The 19,399-nt window shown below is 40.4% G+C and overlaps 2 protein-coding genes across 3 annotated transcripts in view; one reads left to right on the forward strand and one right to left on the reverse strand.

Annotated features, from left to right (window-relative positions):
* The window catches only part of rreb1a (ras responsive element binding protein 1a), a 63,056-nt gene that overhangs the window by 23,435 nt on the left and 20,222 nt on the right, over positions 1 to 19,399 (forward strand). The window contains exons 2-4 of one of the 2 annotated variants that reach the window (XM_017704578.2): positions 255 to 334; positions 14,931 to 15,059; positions 15,421 to 15,650. In XM_017704578.2, the coding sequence (XP_017560067.2) occupies positions 14,933 to 15,059; positions 15,421 to 15,650 (357 nt within the window). In that variant the 5' untranslated portion in view covers positions 255 to 334; positions 14,931 to 14,932. The remainder of the gene's footprint in view (positions 1 to 254; positions 335 to 14,930; positions 15,060 to 15,420; positions 15,651 to 19,399) is intronic. The other variant, XM_017704569.2, reaches the window with a different exon arrangement.
* LOC108431448 (zinc finger protein 2 homolog) overlaps positions 12,840 to 19,399 on the reverse strand; it is a 37,352-nt gene continuing 30,792 nt past the window's right edge. The window contains exon 10 of the mRNA XM_037536728.1: positions 12,840 to 13,423. Within this exon, the coding sequence (XP_037392625.1) occupies positions 13,244 to 13,423 (180 nt within the window). The 3' untranslated portion in view covers positions 12,840 to 13,243. The remainder of the gene's footprint in view (positions 13,424 to 19,399) is intronic.

Here is a 19,399-nt window from a genome sequence, read left to right on the forward strand (position 1 = left end):
TAAAATGTGCTTCAAATTTAAATTGCATTTGAGCTTCAGTAGAAGAGAATGGGTTTGCTTCTTTATCACTCATCTTCTTTCCGGGTCGAGTTTCATAGCCGTGGTTTGCTAGATTACTTTATGAGAACAAAAGAAAATATGCATTTCTTGAGAATTCTTATTTACAAGCCTCTTGGAAAGTGATGTGTCATCAGGATATCCTTGTGTCTTTTGTGTACGTGTGTTATTAAATCTTGTCTGTGGTCTTCCTGCAGTGTGAGCCGTGGGTGCTGACACTCAAGGTGCAGCCGTCCCTGTCCCAGCTCCAGATTAATACAGCCTCGTTGGAGGACGGGTAAATATACCTCCTGCCCAGGCTGTGCCTACTCAACCTCAATGCATCCTCACTTTCCACATGCAGCATGGACAGCCTGTGCCATTTACGCCACTTTTTTTTTTTTTTTTTTTTTTTTTTTTTTTTGTATACAAATTATTTTTGTTTAAAAACTTGCTTTTTGGGCAAGCATGCAAAGTTTCACCTGAAACTTTCCCCCTGGCGTTTGACTTTTTCTTTTTTTGACATTCCATCCTTTGTCGTTCTGCCAGCTTTGTTCCTCTTTATTTTCGTCATGATTTATTAATATTTCAGTGATGCGGCTCTTGCGTCATCCATTTCATGCCCCTGTGCCTCGACTTGCTGCCTTCTTTTGCTGTTTCTTCCGTTCAGCACACAGAGCATGCGGTCTGCCCCATTCCTGCTCAATCCTCCGCCTGAGCATGTGTTTCTTTTGGTTTGCGCAATGGAATGGAGAGTCAAGTGAAAATAAATAGTGAAGTTTGTCTGTATGTCTTCTATGTTTTGTTAATATGGAGTGGTTAATTCACATCTAGCGAAACATTCAAGAACATCTGTCAATACTGTTTTCCACCCTTACTTGGTTTTCATGGATTTTGATAGGATGTCAAAGGTGTAAGGCAGGGGTGCTCAATCCTGGTCCTGGAGAACTACCACCCTGCAGAGTTTAGTGCCAGCTAACACACCTGAGCCAGGTAATGAAAGCCTTCAGGCGTGGTGGTAGATTTCCAGGACCAGGACCGAGCTTCCCTGGGGTAGGGTGTAAGAAGGCATTAAGACGATTCCATGTCAAACTCTCTCGATTGCAGTCCTGTTGATTGTTGTCTAAACAGCGATGTAGACCATGACTGAAAAGCACTCTGCTATCCTGTGCGGTGAACAATACCTTTCTTAGGCTGCATGCTTTGAAAAAACAAGTTTAATACTGAGCACCATTAGAAAAATCCGCAGCTGACCAGTGAACAGTCACTCATAGAACATGGAGTACAAGCTAGGCATCTTATTTACATCACTTACAAAATGTTTATCCATCATCTCGGCATTTTGTGTTCTCAGATCGCTGATTCATGTTTACCTACTGGTCAGGATGTGTTAACCTGCCCCTTAAGAAGCAAAAACATGAAGTTTGAAGTAGCAAAAGTATGTCTCTACCTGTATTATGCCATTAACTGTTTAATTCAGGTATAGTTGAACAGTTGAAATCCTTCTCAGTACTGACTGTTCCCATGTTTGGTTTTTCATGTCTTTTGTTGCTCTGTTGTAAAAGCTCTTGGTGAGTCATCACTTGCTAATCAAGCAGCTCTTCATTAGTAACTCAGAGCAGCTTCCCCCACTGTTCAGACACATACCGCATCCCTGCCAAGTCACTGAACAGGACTGATCCATCCCAGCACACGCCTATGGGGGTGTAACCCAAAGTCAGCCTTCCAGATCTCTGGTGATAATTGCACATCAGGTTTTGGCCGTTACATTTAAAAAGGGACACTTACTCCCTCTAGGTTTAGTCTTTCTTAGATTTCTCTTCCTTGTTCAAAAGAAAGCTTAGCTACTTTGTTTGAATTTCAGTGGTCCAGTTAAAATAATCCAGGTTTTTTCAGATTAAGTTAATCTAGATTTAATATTTTATTGTGTAAGTAAAGCTGATCTGGCTGTGGTGTTCTTATGCACTTGAGAGTTATCTAGTTTAGATGCTTTTCTCTAGATGCAGTTCACCTAGTCATGGCCCCTGAGGCGTTTAGGCTAAGGCATGCTGTCAGCCAGTGAGAACCTGTTTGAGCGGCTGTGAGGCAGAGATGCTGAGAGATAGCCCAGTGATCCTAAACACTGTCTCAACAGACTCAAACTCATCAAAACACACCCTGATGAACATCTTATTCTCGTGTGAGAAAGCATGCGGCTTTTTTTCATTAATCTAAACTTAAAGCAGTGAAAAAGGAGTTGGTGATATGACAAAAGTTTGTCATGATACTTAAAGACGCTTCCCTGACACATGATGTGCATGATGTATTTAGTTTTCCTGAGGTTTAAGTAGTTTGATAAGAGACAAAAAATTAGTGCCTCATTTAAATGGTACAAAGAACTATGAATACAGTGAATTTCATTTAATGTATCACACACTGGCCTATATGAAATCCAGTTAAACTGGACTAGCTATGCTCTGTTTGTAATGAAGCATGCACTTCATTAGTGTTTTATAAGGTAAATCCGCATCACCATATTGCCCACCCCTAGTGAATACTAAGACTGAACAGTTTGGGGACAGTATTTAATATTTATTTATTTAGACAAGTGTTGTGTGATTTCAATTTATAGGTTACCTTCTATAAATTGTAGGTTTTTTTTTTTTTTTTTTGGCGAAGTTTATCATTATCCTCCTTTCCTGGCTTAAGACTTGAGTGCTTAACATAGTGCGCTGGACGAGGTTGTGGTTGTGATATCGTGTGCATAGCACATGGGTGTTTGCTTCTGACTGTTCTAGCTCTTCCACAGCTCTGTTATAAAGTTACATTTCCCCATTTAAAACTTGCATAATTGAAATTGCAGCCCTTGCAGCTTGAAAATTGCACTTTTGATATAAAAACAATCTTGGAAATAGTCATCAGACCAATCACATTTGGCTAGATCAGCTAACCTGGGATGAGGAGGAGAAAAGAGAAGTTTAACTCAACCTTAAGTGTGGAAGAAACTATTCCTCATACAAAGCTGGCAGCCTAACTGGCACTGTATAAAACAGAGTTGGTGCTGGCTTGGATTAGTATAGTTTTCCATTATGACAAATGGTGAAGTTCTGGCTGTAGGCCTGCAGTTTGTCACAGTAGCGTAGCAGGGAGGTGGAATCCTCCGTTTTTGGCGGAGATGGCGTCCCAAATGGCTGCTGAGTTTTTCTGCCCTGTGGTTGGAGCAGACAGACACACCCTCCGCCTTCCTCAGCAGAAGCAGAACGCAACAGCACAGACTGGAGCAGAGAGCACACTGATGCTATCTCAACGACTTCAGACAAACTTGTGTGTGTGCTCCTGTATACATGCACTTAGATACCCACTTATGCTTAGGCAAACTTGTTTCTGTTCTGCTCTGTGGACGGTATGGGCCAAATCTAGACAGGAAGTATTTAATAAGAACATTTTCTCACAGTTTATACTGTTTCACAGTGTGTGTGCAAATGTTACTTTAAGATGGAGGAGTGTATTTGAGATGGTAGCATCAAAAATACTGCTGGGGCTGTACAGTAGATGAAACATGAAGTTTACTTGTAGAGCTTTTTGTACAAGTAGCAGTTCAGTACTGTGCTAAGGGGAGGGGGGGGGGGGTCATCGCAGAAATCTAAAACACATTGAGAGATGTTGAGGTCTGGACTCTGCACTGGGGGTTCAGGCCGTTGTTCTGAGAACATCAGCAGGACCATTTTTCTCTTTGTCTAGATTTGTTTTCCTTTAACTTCCCCTTTGCTTCTACAAATGGATTATCTTCTGGCTAATCTTCTCAGAAAAATCTCCTGAAAATGAATAAATTGTACTTATGTTGTTTTGACTGGAATCAAGGGTGGTCTCTGACTTTTGAACAGTACTGTACTTTTTTGTACTGTACTGTACAAGCAAGTGATCAAATTAGCTCATAATAAAAGAGAAAGCAAAGTAAATAACAAAATATGAGAAAATAGCTGTTAGCATCTCACCAGAGGAGTGTCAGCTTGATCTATTTAAAGTGTGTTTGTTGTTTTTTGCTGCTGGACCTGAGCTTTTTTTTTTTTTTTTTTTTTAAATTTAGTGTCATTAAACTCTCTGAATAAACATGGCTCACCGCTAGTATGTCTGACCTGACCACCATGGCTAAAATTAACAGAGCAATTTGCCCATTTTTGTAGGCTGATGCTACAGTGTAGGCCTGCTTAGTATGCATGCTAGAGCAGCCATGCAGTACCTGCTGCTATATGCTGACCCTTTTCTTCATATTTCATTAATGATTGTGATAGATTTTTCACAATGCCTCATTGTGCTACACCTAGAGCACAAATCTAGCTCAGTAAGCCATCACAGAGGCTTATTCCCCTTTGAGCTGGCTGAATGAGGAAAAGGTTGTATAATATACAGCATGCTGCCTAGGGAGGGTTACACAATGAGGCGATAAGGAAGAGCTTGTGTGAATGAACCATCAGTGTGTGTGTGTGTGTGTGTGTGTGTGTGAGAGAGAGGGAGAGATAGCTGGGGGGGGTAAATGTTCTTCTTTTCTACAACTTTGGCCCACTTTGGCCTCAAATCAACCCCACTGCCCTCTGCCTCTGTAAACATGGTGCTGCCTTGATACCTTGATCTTTGCCCTGAGAGAGAGGGAATAGGAGTGGGGCAGAATCGATGACGAGAGGAAGTAATGAGACACTAAGGAGGAGCAACTGTGATGTTTAAAATGTAAAAGACTCACAAATCTCAGTCGATGATGAAGCGGAGATGATCTCTCTGGCTGAGGGTGACTGAGAGGGAGTCACTGTTTTCCAGTAGCTTGTAGTAGCTGAAACTAGCAGATTCACAACGTTAAAAAGCTTTTCATGTATGTGGATCACCTGTGCAGTGCTTTTTAGACACTGGCTTATGTAGCTTAGCAATTATCAGTAAAAACTTTCATTAACATTTTTCTGCAATGTAAATTTACCCATCAAAGACCTTTTTTGAGGTCTAGTTGTGTAATTAAAGGCGAATAGGCAAAATCTTTTTTTTTTTTTTTTGGTCCACTGAGGCCCACTTACAATATTTCTGTGGTTTTATGTACCAGAAACAGCCATAATTCATATTTGTAAGGCCATTTTCATATGACCTGTCTTTATCTTTTAAGAGGACACAGGCTGTTTGTGTTACTGTGCCTTTAAGACTGACATGTAAATGATCTGCTCTGATTTGACTGTTGTGTATTGTGCCTCACTCCAGAAGCAGTTAGGGCTGAAACACTCCTTAAAGCTTCAGTGTGAGTGGGTGGAGTTAAACCTCTATAGATGGAGTAGGAGGTTCCATGTAAACGATTTGGGTTTTCATCACTTTACAGTAAAATAATGAATTCAAAATGACCCGTTTTGGTGGCTTAGTTTCCATGTATGGACTGTATGCGCTGAGGAGTGTCCAGCATGTTTTCAAACTTTAACAATGTTTACATACTGCATTAAACTCTTTTGTACCAAACAAAGGCAAAAGAAAATTTTTTTCATGATATTTGACACTATTCATGATGCTCACTTTAAACATTTTAAAATACATGAAATGAATCACATAAATATATAAAACATGTAGCTTATCAAAAGTTGAAACAAGAAAAGTGCATACTCTCCTTCTAATGAAACATCCAGCTGGTCCATGTTCTTTTAAGTACTGATTATTTTGACAATATATTCTGAAAAGCATATTGTGACTTGATTTTTCCATGATAATGAAGAAAACATCATCATATTGGCTACTCCTGGTACCCTGTAATGCTATACATGTTTCTCAAAAATCATCGGAATAGTTCATGTCAAGGCTTTGAGGTAAGCTTTTCAGAGGCTTTAGCAAAGCTTTGCTGTATGTTCAAATAGATTTTTGGTGTATTTAACACTGTTAGGACTGAGTATTGCCCACTAACTTGCATTAAGATACCCATGACTGATATCTGTAACAAATTCTGAAATTTCATTCTGAACCATGCTACTCCCTACCCATACATCCAACTTGAATGCTGTAAGTCCTGTAAGATTGGCTGGCTTTCATAGCTACTGCCATCTATAGGTGTTAAGTAGGCACTTCATCCACACCGAACAAAAGTATGAGTAAATAGTGAAATGGTTTGAAAGTATCAGTGTACAATGGAATCGCAGTTTAACAGCGTATTGAAGTATTGGCACAGCTCTACTGTGCGTGAGAGAGGGAGAGAGGGAGAAACAGGGGGAGAGGGAGGGAGGGAGGACGTGTGGCATGTCGGGGCAGGATGCAGGCCTGAGTGAGCAGAGGATGAGCCTCACTAGCTCGGAGTGACTCAGGAGGGGAGGAGAGAGCAGCAGGGGAAAAGGGAAGGCAGGAAAGAGGACTCGGACTGAACGGTTGGGTTTGTCAGAGGAGCTAGAACGTGTGCATTTTATTCCCTGTTGTGTTAGGTTGGTGTTAGTGTTGACGGAGTGTTTGCGGTAAAAGTAAAGTGTTTTGGTGCTGTGTGGATTAGAGCTGTGCTGGGCTGCTCTGTATGTATTCCTGCGGGAGGGGACAAGCACGCAAGGGAGGAGGGCGGCTTCCTTCCTCTCCACTCACTCACTCACTCACTCAGTCACTCACTCACTCACTCAGTCACTCACTCACTCACTCACTCACTCACTCACTCACTCTGTTCACTAACAATCACGACTTACTGACACACAGCCCTGCATGTGGGTGTGTTCAAGTGGGTGTCTCTCGCTCTCTCTCTCTCTCTTTCTCTCTCTCTCGCTCGCACCCTCCCTCTCTCACTTTTCCCTTTCCTCTTGTCTCCCCCTCTTTCTCTCTCACTCAATCGGTCTCTCCTTCTCCCTTTTTTCTTCTTCCCCTGCTCCCTCTAGCAGTCTCTCTTCTTCCTCTCCTCTCCTCTCTTCTCTCTCGCTTTTTTTCCATGGGTGTTCTTGTGTAGTGTGGTGTCAGGGCAGACACACAGGAGGCTGTAATAAATAGCCAACATATGGTCACCGGATCTGCGGCTTTTCAAGCCCCTCACCCCTAGACAATCTCTCTCTCTCTCTCTCTCTCTCTCTCTCTCTCTCTCTCTCTCTCTCTCTCTCTCTCTCTCTCTCTCTCTCTCTCTCTCTCTCTCTCTCTCTCTCTCTCTCTCTCTCTCTCTCTCTCTCTCTCTCTCTCTCTCTCTCTCTGTACTTCCATTGACCCCCCCTAAAGATGAATTGTTCTTCGCTGCTCCTCCTCAAATCACCAGAATGTGGGTGCTCTCCTCTCAGCAGGTAAAGCCATACATTGGCCCCAGCTTCTCCACAGTCCCCACTCCTATTAGCTTTGATGTGCATGTGTCACTTTTGGCAGTTTGGCTCTGAGCCACTGTCTGACAGCCATGTTTGAGGAGCTCACTGCAACTCCAACTTGAGAACATTCAGTCAGTCAGCACAGTCTAAAACAATCTTCCTCACCACTTTTCCTCCCAAAGCTCTATTTTTCTTCAGTTGTAAACCTGATCTCACAATGATTTAGTTTGCGCTTAGGAAATCTCAAATTTCACCATAATGTGATTCTTTTGGTATAGTTCAGAATTATTTTAACATTTGAAAGTCTTCTTTGATGTAATAGTAGTAATAGTAATAATAATAATAATTATTAACTTTATATATATATATATATATATATATATATATATATATATATATATATATATATATATATATATATATATATATATATATATATATATATATATATAATGGATTTAGTCATTTCTAACATCATGAAACTGACTGACCTCAGTGCAGCTATGCATTTTTACACCTCACAGCTGGAAACAGGGTAAAGAAACTCTGTGTAGTGCAGTGCTGTGGTGAAGCTGAGCTGAGACATTGGCCCTCTGACTCTGTTTATAGGTAAATTTAGATCCGGAATGAATGCTGTCTGCTGTAATACATAAACAGGTGCTGCTTTAATGGTGACGTGTATGGCCAGAGACAGGCAGCTCACATATGAGATCCTTATGATGGTCATGGAGCTGCTCATTGGTTAAAATCCGAGAAGCACAAACACCTAGTAGTATAGATGAGCCGATATTGACGGTGCTGTTCCGATATTGAGGCTGCATATTTTAATGCATTAGCACTGACTACAGGTCTGATCCATGGTTAAAACAATTTTACTTCAAGCAGCTCTGTTCACACCACTGTCCTAGAGGTGCCATACATCAGTATTCACAGCACATGTGGCAGTGAGGAACGTTTTCAGAAGTTTTAAAATGTGTTAAACATGCAGATTGGCTATTTTTCACACACTTTGTGGTACGATTATGAGCACATTCAAAACCAAGGAAAAGGTGTAGCTGCTTTGTGCAGGTTAGAAAAATGTGGTGCGTTCAAGACACCATTAGTATTAGATTAGTAGTGTACTAATAATTGGATATAAGCAGTTTCTTCTTCTTCTTCTTCTTCTTCTTCTTCTTCTTCTTCTTCTTCTTCTTCTTCTTCTTCTTCTTCTTCTTCTTCTTCTTCTTCTTCTTCTTCTTCTTCTTCTTCTTCTTCTTCTTCTTCTTCTTCTTCTTCTTCTTCTTCTTCTTCTTCTTCTTCTTCTTCTTCTTCTTCTTCTTCTTCTTCTTCTTCTTCTTCTTCTTCTTCTTCTTCTTCTTCTTCTTCTTCTTCTTCTTCTTCTTCTTCTTCTTCTTCTTCTTCTTCTTCTTCTTCTTCTTCTTCTTCTTCTTCTTCTTCTTCTTCTTCTTCTTCTTCTTCTTCTTCTTCTTCTTCTTCTTCTTCTTCTTCTTCTTCTTATTATTATTATTATTATTATTATTATTATTTTTTATTTTTTTTTTTGGTTGGTCTGTGTTGCAGTTTTATAAGTGCAAGTGAACTTGCACTGTATTTGAATGCTGCTGCTACACTTGTAATTATGTATGAGTCAGGCTAAATAGCCTTTCAGTGTGGCACTTATTTTTATGTTATTTAAATAGGCAGCTGAATTAGTTTTTTCATTTATGAACTTAAAATGGTAGTTACATTTCCTCCTCTCAGTATCAAGGCAAATAAAAATTGCTGTAACGAAATCAGAATCTGAACTTCATAATAGGTGCATCCTTATTATCACTACTAAACTACCAAAGAAGTAACTGAAAAAGCCCAGAATGCATCAGTTCAGAATGTCCTGCTATGCACATAGGCTACTACAAATGAAATGCTTTTACCGGAGCTTTTACAGTAGTTTGAAGTCTAGCACATCTTACCCAAGATGGATTATTTTTACTATGGTTAATGTTTGTGATGTTTGCACTGTTCTGCAAAAGTACAGATCAGACTCTGTGGTAGCAGTTACCAGACTCTGATCAGGATTGGAGCAGAAGGTTTATCTGTACATCTTTCCATTTACATTAGAGCTGCGCTTCCAGAGCGCGTTTCTCTCAGCCGTCTGTACTGTGGCTCTGTGGTTTGAGTGTGTGTGATGTAGGCTGATCAGATGACCTTTAACTCATCTGCAATCTGTAAGGTGTGTGTGGAGTTTTAGGACTGCGGGAAACTTCTAAGGCTCTGAATGAGCTCTCTGTCACACACACCACACACTGCAGGGGTCTCACACCTCCATCACCCCCACCTCCAATGCACACTCACATGTCTGTATCAGGCAGCACCCCCCCCCCCCCCCCACCCCACTCCCTTTTAAAGGGCCCATGTCATGAAAAAAAAATCAGAAAACCACACATGTTCTTAGTTATGTTAACCTCAGGGAAAAAATAAAGTACATAAAAATGTAGAATAAGGGGCCTTTAACTCTTAGTACTTTCAGGCACTTCATACGAGAATATTCTGACTGCTAGTGACTATTAATGAGAGAACCATATGTCCTGATGAAAGCCTAAATCATTTTGTGGTCAGGTGTAGTTTGGCTGATGGAGACTGGTTGTAGAGGTGGGTGATATGACGTTATTTTATTGGTATTGTACAAATTTACGTCGTTAAGCACTTTGCAGAGCAGATCACAGAACACTGATCTGTTTCATGCTTCACAAAACATTCAGATTCAGGTTTTTTTCCGATATCAGATCTAGTAGCATAATACGAGCCTGATAGTGATACTGATACCCCTCAATACTGATACGCCATCTCTAGATTTGGAGAAATTGTACGGAGCCTGTAAAGCACACTTTTCCAGAATTTTTTAGTTTGTTTTGCTATTGGACTTTTTTTTTTTTAATTGGTTTCCAAATCTCAGAAAACAAGTGAAATCTTATGATGCGTACAGCATTGTGCAAAAGTTTTAAACTTTATTATAGGCCATTCTAATTATATTTTAAAAGTTATTGATCTGAGCAGTAAGCATTTATTTGATCAAAAAAATGCTGGTGTTAGAATAAATATAAGTTTGTTGATTTTATAAATGTCAGTGTCATTGTTCAACCATTTCCAAACCTCTCCTCATGAAAGCCCAGTGTTGACTGTGGTTATCCTCCAGTGCCAGTTTTGGCTAATCAGTGATTCTGGTGATGGAATTTAACAACGTGCTTTATTGAAAACAAGAAATTCATGTTGCTTTTTTTGCATTAACCTTTGTTTGGAGTTATTCTAATGTCACATGGTGTGTTCATAAGCAAAAACAAAACTATTGTCCAGGTAAACAGTTTGCTAAGACTCTTCCACAACATTTTATATGTATTGTGAGAATATCTTCAAGTATTACATTTTTGCCATATCAAGGCAAAAACTTGTGCTGGGCTGCGTTTTTCAGGACCGGTTTTAGTGAAACTGCTCGACATTTAAGGCAAAGTTCCTCTTTAACATAAAACCACCAGCAGCATTGTTGAACTTTTTAATATTTTGAAATCAAACACTGTTTATGGAACAGAGAGAGGAAGAGAGATCCCAGTGGAAATTCTGATTGGTCAGGAGACTTAATGGTGATTTCTCCTAAAATTCCTTTGGAGAAATTATTATTACTGAGTTCTGGGCTAATATACTGGGCTCTTCTTCTCAGGAGAATCCTTTGTAATTCCATCTGAACTCACGGTCTAGTAAAAACTACAGCAATATTAAAGGGGTAATATTAAATCAGAAAAGTAATGTTTTACTTTATAATGCCCTTCATCTTATTACTGTCCACCATGAATGGATTTCAAAAATATTAGGCCAAAAGCTTTTACCAAAATCATTGAAAAACAATATCTCAGTCATCAGACAATGTATATATAACTGTTTCATGTAATACATTTCTGTGAGGGAGTTATTATTATACTGTTCAGATGTCTGGTTCCTATCACCACCACTGGGAACAAGTCTGATTCACCAGGCTTCTCTAGAATGGAGCATTTCACAGCAAACCTCTCTGAATGACCTTTGTTTTCACCATTACAATTTTATTGTGCAGACATTTAAAAAAAAGAGAGAAAGTAATATCCCCCTTTAAGAAGATCTTTTTAAAATTTTCTTTCGTATGGAGAGAGAGCAAATGGAGGAGAGAGAGAGGTATGAGGACAGAGAGAGAGAGAGAGAGAGACACAGACTTCTTATTAAAGACTCTCGCTCCCTGGCTGAGAGAAGAAAGTGCGAGGGTAAAGGAGGGGGGCTGCTGTTACTACATCTGTTCCCACCCATCACTCTCACTGAAACGCACACATACACAAACACACAGGTTCTTGCACATCCTTGCAAGAAAAAAACCCTCCAGTGCGGTAGAGCAGGGGTGATACTGCTGAGGTTGTGCACAGAGCAGGATGGCAGGCTGTGTGTATGTATGGTTGTAGTGTTTGTGTTCAGCACATGAGGGTGGAAAAGTCCTCTCACAGTGCCAAACACTCTGGAAAAGAATGTCTGTCTCTCTGTCTCTCTCTGTCTCTCTCTGTCTCTCTCTGTCTCTCTCTGTCTCTCTCTCTCTCTCTCTCTCTCTCTCTCTCTCTCTCTCTCTCTCTCTCTCTCTCTCTCTCTCTCTCTCTCTCTCTCCCCCCCCCCCTTCTATTTCTCACTCTCGCACAACCGCACAGCTCTAAACTTGCCCCACTGTTGTGCAATCAAATCTATCTCTGCCTGTTTCTCTCAGCTCGTTTACACCACACACCCCAATCTTTTTTCTTTCCTTTTCTTCCCTGTCTCTTCATTCATTCCTTCTCCCTTCCTCCTTGCAGAAGACTTTCTCTTCTGATTCATAAACTTTTTTTTCTTTTTTCTGACCCCCATCACTTGTTTGCCCCTTACCCCTCCCCTCGGTCATCTGTTGCTGTTCATTTTGCAGGCCATAAAAGTGCTGGCCCAGCATTTGCTCACCCAATGAGAGCTTGAGGGCTTGAGGATGCTCTTCCAAAGTAGGGAAAATAATCCAGAGCTGAGCTGCGAGGTGATTGGTGGCTTCTTTTCCACCCTTTGTTTTTTTGCTACCGTCAAATATTTTCATAATGGATGTGGCTGAATGCAATTAAATCCTCACTTCCTAGAAGAGCAGAAGAACAGAAACTCTTTTATTAGCCCTTGATTTCAGAAGAAATGTTGGAGCAGGTGGACCTACACTGTATTTCTTGGCTCTCTTTTCTATGATTAAAATGGTATATTTGGGGGAAAATGTTCTGTTTGTGTACTATTTTGCCTTTATAGTGCCATGTTTTCACCTGCATTTTGAGAAACTTATTTGAAAATATGTCAGGCACCAAGCCTCATATTTTTGTAATAGCTTTCTCAGATGTCTTGTTATAATCTATACCAATGTAAACAATTCTGACATGATGCGTTTCTTTAAAAGAGGGCATTTCACATCAGAACGCTCTGAATGACATCTTAACAATTAAATTATGCAGAACCTCTGAAAAAATAAAACTTCTCCCTTTAATTGTTGAAGTGCAGACAATCTGGGTGTAGGTTTGACTGAAATCGGAGCTTTTGGACACTGACACAGTAACGTCTCTCTCCTCCTCCCTCTTCTCCTTCTCCTTGTATCTTACCCATTCTCCTTTTCTTCCCCTTTCCTGAACAAACATGTTGATGTTCCTCCTCCCCCTGAGGGCCCCTCTGCCTTACCCACCCTGCACATTTGATGTGTTAGCAGGTTGCAGTTCATCATTCTTGTCCTGATGAACTTCTGTGCTGAAAGTGAAGCTGGTTGCTGAGGCAGCAGTGAGGTGTCGATGGTGTGAGTCTAGCAGGCTTCAGCTCTGGCCGTTCTGTGTGTGACTCTGGTCTGCGTCCATGTGTGAGCTTCAGACAGCTGAAGTTTCTCCAGTTGGTGTTGTTGATCCTCATGATGATCACGTCCATCACATTGCAGTGATCCAGCCAGCACCACTGGCTTTCTCAGAGTGTTTCATCACCTTCGCTGGATATAATGAAACCAGTTTGGATGGAAACTCACTCACTCGCCGTCTCTCTCTTTGTGTTGCACTCCTCTCTCTTCTAAGAAGGAAGTGGCCTGGACCGGAGAAGAGCTTCCTGTGAGGCTGTAAACGGGAAATGGCAATTAGCTGAGGGAGAAGCCAGCTACTTCATCTCATCTCTTTTTCTCGCTTCCCTTCTCTTTTTCATCTTTGCATATTTTCCTGCTTCCTCCTTTCCTTTCTTTCCTCTGTGCAGGGATTCCTCTCACTTTTTTCAGTCAGGCAGAACTAGTGCTTAGCTAACTTTCATCTGTCCCAGGCCTTTGTCTGGTCACTCTAAAGCTATATACAGTCAGAATGTGTAGAATGGGACCTCTGTCCACTGGATCCTCAGTGTTGCTTCCCCTGATTCACAACACGACTAATCTGAAAACTTGCCTGCTTGGTGGTAGGGATGTTCTGATATGGAATTTCTTGACTGATGCCAATAGCTTTTTCATATGCATATCTGCCGAAATTGATATTTAAATATTTTATAAAATGTAGAAATTGAGACTAGATCCCACCCAGAGTGGCGTTACAGAAGACGTTATTTATAGAGGCTTACAAATGTTGCAAGTGGTTACAAATAAAATGAGTAAAATGCAGATATTGTAGCACAGCAGCTCATCATCTCCTAAACATTCTGCTTTTCCAGAGTACATTAAATTCGTCTTCGTGTCATTTTGAAATGTCCCATATGATTTTGATGTCATTGCGCATCCCTGCTTAAGAGTAGAGTAACTGACTTTTAGAGTAACTTTTTGTGGAGAAGGAAAAAAAGTTTTTAGTTTAAATTTTAGTGCAAGTTAATAGATTTTGGACCAGTTCCGTTTGTCCATTTTTCAGAATGTTCTCAGTGCAAAAGGCAGCTGGGGTTCTCATACTGGAGTTACAAGATTTTGATCTAATAATAACGATAAATTAGTACAGATATAAAATCCAGACATTTGAATCCAGTTTGTAGTCCTGTATTTTGTCATCTCTGGTATTTAGTTGAACTGTTGTGACTGATGGTCTTGAAATTGGATTCTAGGTCAAGATTCGAGAAACCCTGAACTGGTATTGTGTATATACCATTCCGTATCAGTGGCTTGCAGTGGTGAATACTTTAAGGAGAGCTGATAATTACTGGCAGAGATTTGACCTGTGCTCATGTGCTTGTGCAGACACAAGCATACACGCTCACTCTGTTGTGCTCTGTGGACAGGTGCTGGAGTCATAAAGCATGTGCAGGGCCAAAACCATGTCAGTGAGTGCGATGTCTTGTCTTTTAGGCAGGGGTAGAGGACACACTGCACTGTACGCTGACCCTGCAGGACCCTGTAGCCTTTACCTTACGCTGCCTGTTCTATATTCCTAATAATAATAATAATAATAATAATAATAATAATAATAATAATAATAATAATAATAAAAAATATTGTGTGTGTGTGTGTGTATAATCACCCTTACACCCTTTGTGGCATCCTTAATTATGAAGTTATAAACTGACTGAGACCATTTGCATACTAGTTTTATAAAGCAGCAGATTTAAACTGCTACTATTTCCTTTATCCTCCCATTCTGAACATCTCTCCTTCTCTTTTAGTGATGGAGAGTTCAGTGGAGGAGAAAAAAGCAGGGGAGATGCTCAGTTCCACCCTTGGCACCAAAGAGACCAAGCAGAAGGAGGAGACAGAGAGAGCCGTCCCCACACAGACACGAGAGAAACACACTGGTAAGAGTGGCCACACTTAGCTGAGAAATACCCCCTACTGCCCCTCGGGGAAAGCCTATGGAAATGCAGTTACCCTGACAGCTTGAACAGTATTACTGTGTTTGAAGGATACATTGAATTAGTGCGCTGTGGCATGTCTGTCTGAAGGCAGTGTAATGCTATTGATTATAATTGATTATAACATTGCATAAATTTGGTGCTCTTTGTTGGCAAAAACATTCACAGACTATTATCAAAAGTAATAATAATTAAAAATGGACATGAAGTAGGAGATTTAAGTATAGCATTAATTTAATCGGTCGTAATTAATTTGTTGTTGGGAAGTCCAAGATTTATACCCCAAATTGTTTATTTTCCTCAGAGAGTCCGAGAAAATCGGAGGAGAGAATGGCAGAACAGTCAGACGGAGAGATCCGAGCGGACAGAGGGATAGATGGAGCGGACGGAGTAGACCTGTCCTCCATTAACTCAATGATGGACACTGTGATGAAAGCAGCTCAGCTAAATGGGGAAGTGGAGGCGGCGTCAACCGCTTGCACCAAGACCACCATCAAGAGCCCTGGCGGCAGCCGAAATGCCAGGAAGAACCAGGTAAGTGATGATAAACATAATTGAGTGATTGGTCATCAACCAGTAAATGGTCCACAATGACTTTGAATAAACTTACATTACATCATTAACAAAATTAAGTTTGAAATCACTGTTCAAACGTGGACATGAGGGCCTCGGCTTGCAGCCCTATTCAACCATGTTCTGAGAGGCTCGTACTCAAAGTGACCATATTTACTGAGAGCACATACACTGACACACACAAAGCTTTGTACATTCACTCTGACAGATGCTCTCATTTGTCCATTTAAAATAAGCACTGGTGTACACCGCAGCCTGCCAGCAAGTTTCCAGCTGCCGCTGCACATAGCTGCATGTCCAATGTACTCAACAGATGCTCGCTGGCACACCACTGCCAGTCACATTCAGACATGTTCAGCAGCAAAGCAGTGCAGTTTGTTAGACTTTGTGGGAGTCGAATATTAAAACTTCTGTTATCAGAGATTATGTATATCACTCAAAATAGGTTGCCATATTTAGACACACGACTATATTATTGTCGCTTTTGTATCAAAGTGTTGTAATTTTAAGAGAAGCAGATCGGATCAGGAAGGTCCTGTTAAAGCAAACTGTCCCATTTGTAAGACATTCTTTTAAAGAACTTGAGAATGGTGCTTTAGATCTTAATTATGTGTATGGCTGAGAGTTTTAGTGCTATTGATGGACAGCAAAAATTAAGTTAGTTGTTGAATAATTTAGTCTACCTTTCAACAACGGTTCAAAATACATAGTGTTTACTAATTTTGTACCTGGTTAACTTTTACAATTCTGTCAAATTTTAAGAGAAGCAGAACAGAATGAATTGGTCCAGTCGAAACAATGTCAGGTTTGTAAGCCATTCTGAATATACATTTAAGTATCATTTAATACTGTGACATTTTTGTGACAAATTAATGTTGTGATATTGAAGTTTCAGTACTACCCAGCAGTAGCAGGGAGTCATGTGTGTGGGTGCACAGCACATGTGCCCTTTCCAGATTGAAAAGTCATCAGCCAGCCATACCTTACAGAGGAGACGACAGGATGGTAATAGTGCTGTTGTTTTTGTGCTGGTGCCTTGTGTGTACTGAGCTGGAGAGATACATGAGATGTCTGTAAGAATAGCAGCTTGGCAAAAGTCATACTTTTGAATGTGGCATTTGAGTGCAGCTAAACCAAAGGCCATATTTTATTAGGTCAGCTGGAGTGATGCAGTGGTTTAGTGTTGGATCGGTGGCAGGTGTGTGTATGTGTCTGTGTTCACTGTATGTGTATCAGCTGTAAAAGAGGACAGGATGGCACAGGTGATGGACCGTGTGTCCGTGCAGGCAGAGCGCGCTCCTGTGTTGAAAGAGAATGACACATGGTCCTCTGGCCCTCAATCCCCCTTTTGTCCGTGCAGCTAGCCGTCACATGGTTCCGATTAAAGCGTGCACTTCAGGCCCGTAGCTGCCCCGTGTAGGGTAGTAACAGGTGTCAGTTCTGACCCCTCAACACCCACTTGGCCTGCCTCTGCTCCCAAACTGAATTCTACAGCAGTTTCATCTTCAGAGTCATCTTTTCTCCATGGCTGTGTTGCAGCTCTCAGCTCCACCCTTTCAGTTTTTACATAATCTGCTTTTCATGAAACAGAATCTGAATTTTTACTTGGTGCTAAATAAAGTAAAGTGCATTTTTTTAGTGAAGTACATTTTAGAGAGATCAATAAATCAGATTTACAATGACATACATGTGTGTATACACTGCTATACAAAAGTCACGGAACAGTTTTCATTTATTATTTTCACTTCAGACAAAATTCATTTGTTAATTTTTCAGCATCAGCAAAAGTGTTCAGCTTTTGACTTTATTACAGCATCCGTTCTTTTCCGGACACTTTTAGTTTTTCAAAGATATCAGCAGGGATATTTTTCCATGCCTCCAAATTTCAGTCTTAGCAGTTGGTTACCCCATACACATTCAGTGATGTTGAGGTCTGGACTCGGCTTAAGTCCATTTATTCAGAGAAAATCAGCAGCTTCTTTGTTTGATTTGTTATTTTTGTGTGTTTTTCTTTTCTAGGTGAGGGCTTCTTGACAGTGACACAAACTTTTAGAGTCATACTGTTGTTGTCTTCCCACAGTGGAATGATGGACAGAAACCTTTTTTTTTTTTTTTTAACTTACATTCCTTTGACTTTCCCTTCGTTAAACTAGTGGATTATTTTAGATTTAACTATTGTTTCTGAAAATTAATAACTTGTATTTAATAGCCATTTAGATTCGGGAAACAAATGAATGCATGAAATAAGTCTCTGGCTATGGCACAGTGCTGCATGGAGATGTGGAAAGTTAAGACTTTTTTTATAGAGTAAAGAGAAGAACAATTTCTGCTTTTTATCATTGCTGACATGGGCATGTACTTTAAGTCAGTGTTTTTATTTATTTATTCCTTCACCACTTGTGTGTTGTGAAGATAAATGCTGTTGTTCTGTTTCTGCTGAAGAAGTCCTACATTCTCAGGCTTCTGTCTTTTGAGGAAATGGAAGCGGCTTATAGTGAGTTATGTAATTGGTTGGATTAAACCCACATAAGGCACAGCACTGCACTGATGAACGTAGCAGACAGATTCTGCTGCCACAGTGGTAAAATAGCCCTGTAATGCTAATACAGGTGCACACTGACTGTTGACCTGTCTGAAGGTTCTGACAGTTCCTAGATTATGTCCTGTGTTTAATGAGAGTTAAAAACAGAAGAGGGAAAAAAGTCCTAGTGTCTGTTCTAGGGGAAAAAAATTAATTCTTAACTAATCTCTGTTTAATTTCTGACTATTGAATCTGAGGACGGGATTGTGCTGCGTCGTCCTGGAATGGTCTCTGATCTTTACAGGTCATCATGACTCATTGAAACTAGGTGTATATAATAACAGATCACATAACCGATTGTCCGCAGCAGCAGCAGCAGCAGCACTGATGTCTAGCTGTATGTTTTTGTTTTGTTTCCATCCAATTTAACACAGATTAGGTGTGACTTGATGATCCTTTATATGCTTCTTCTGATCCAGAACTTATCCAGCCTAGCAAAAAAACTTCCAGCTGGAGAAGCGGAAGTTTTCTTCCTGGAGATGTTTTTTATGCTTTTGTTTCATAGATGTTTACTTGCCAAAACCATAAACTAAAAACCCTAACTATACAAATCAAACTTTATTTCCCTATCAGGAATGCTATTGTTGTACAAATGGTACACTAATATGATGAACAGGGCCGTACTAAACACTAGTTATATAAATGTATTAATTCATCTGAAGTTGTATTCAGCATATGTGCCGCTGTTTTGGCTGCATCACACCTTATACCTCCCATTTTCCTAGAGAATTATTAACCTGTAACTTGTCCTAAGTTCAAACAGTGCACCTTGAAGCAGGCTGCATTTTGTGAGTCATAAAGTTAGTTTCAGTTACTACTTAACATTGTGCCAACAGAACTTACACCCATCTGGGTCAGTGAAATGTAAGAGTTACAGTTCTGCTTTACACTAGTTTACGGTCAGAACAGAGGTGTATTGCTTGTATAGTAGGAGATAGAGATCAGTGGTTCCCAGCCCAAGCCCTGGAGACCCCCTGCTCCCCCACCCCCCCCCCCTTTTTTTTTTTTTACTGCTTTACCCCCACCTCAACTCAGTAAAGGGTTGATAAGGACTTGAGTGGCTAGATCAGGTGTTTTGGAAGCAGGGGGTTGGAAAACATTGCCGTAGATATTTCTGCAAATTGACTTT

Source organism: Pygocentrus nattereri, chromosome 3, assembly GCF_015220715.1.
Source record: "Pygocentrus nattereri isolate fPygNat1 chromosome 3, fPygNat1.pri, whole genome shotgun sequence".
Classification (NCBI taxonomy): domain Eukaryota; kingdom Metazoa; phylum Chordata; class Actinopteri; order Characiformes; family Serrasalmidae; genus Pygocentrus; species Pygocentrus nattereri.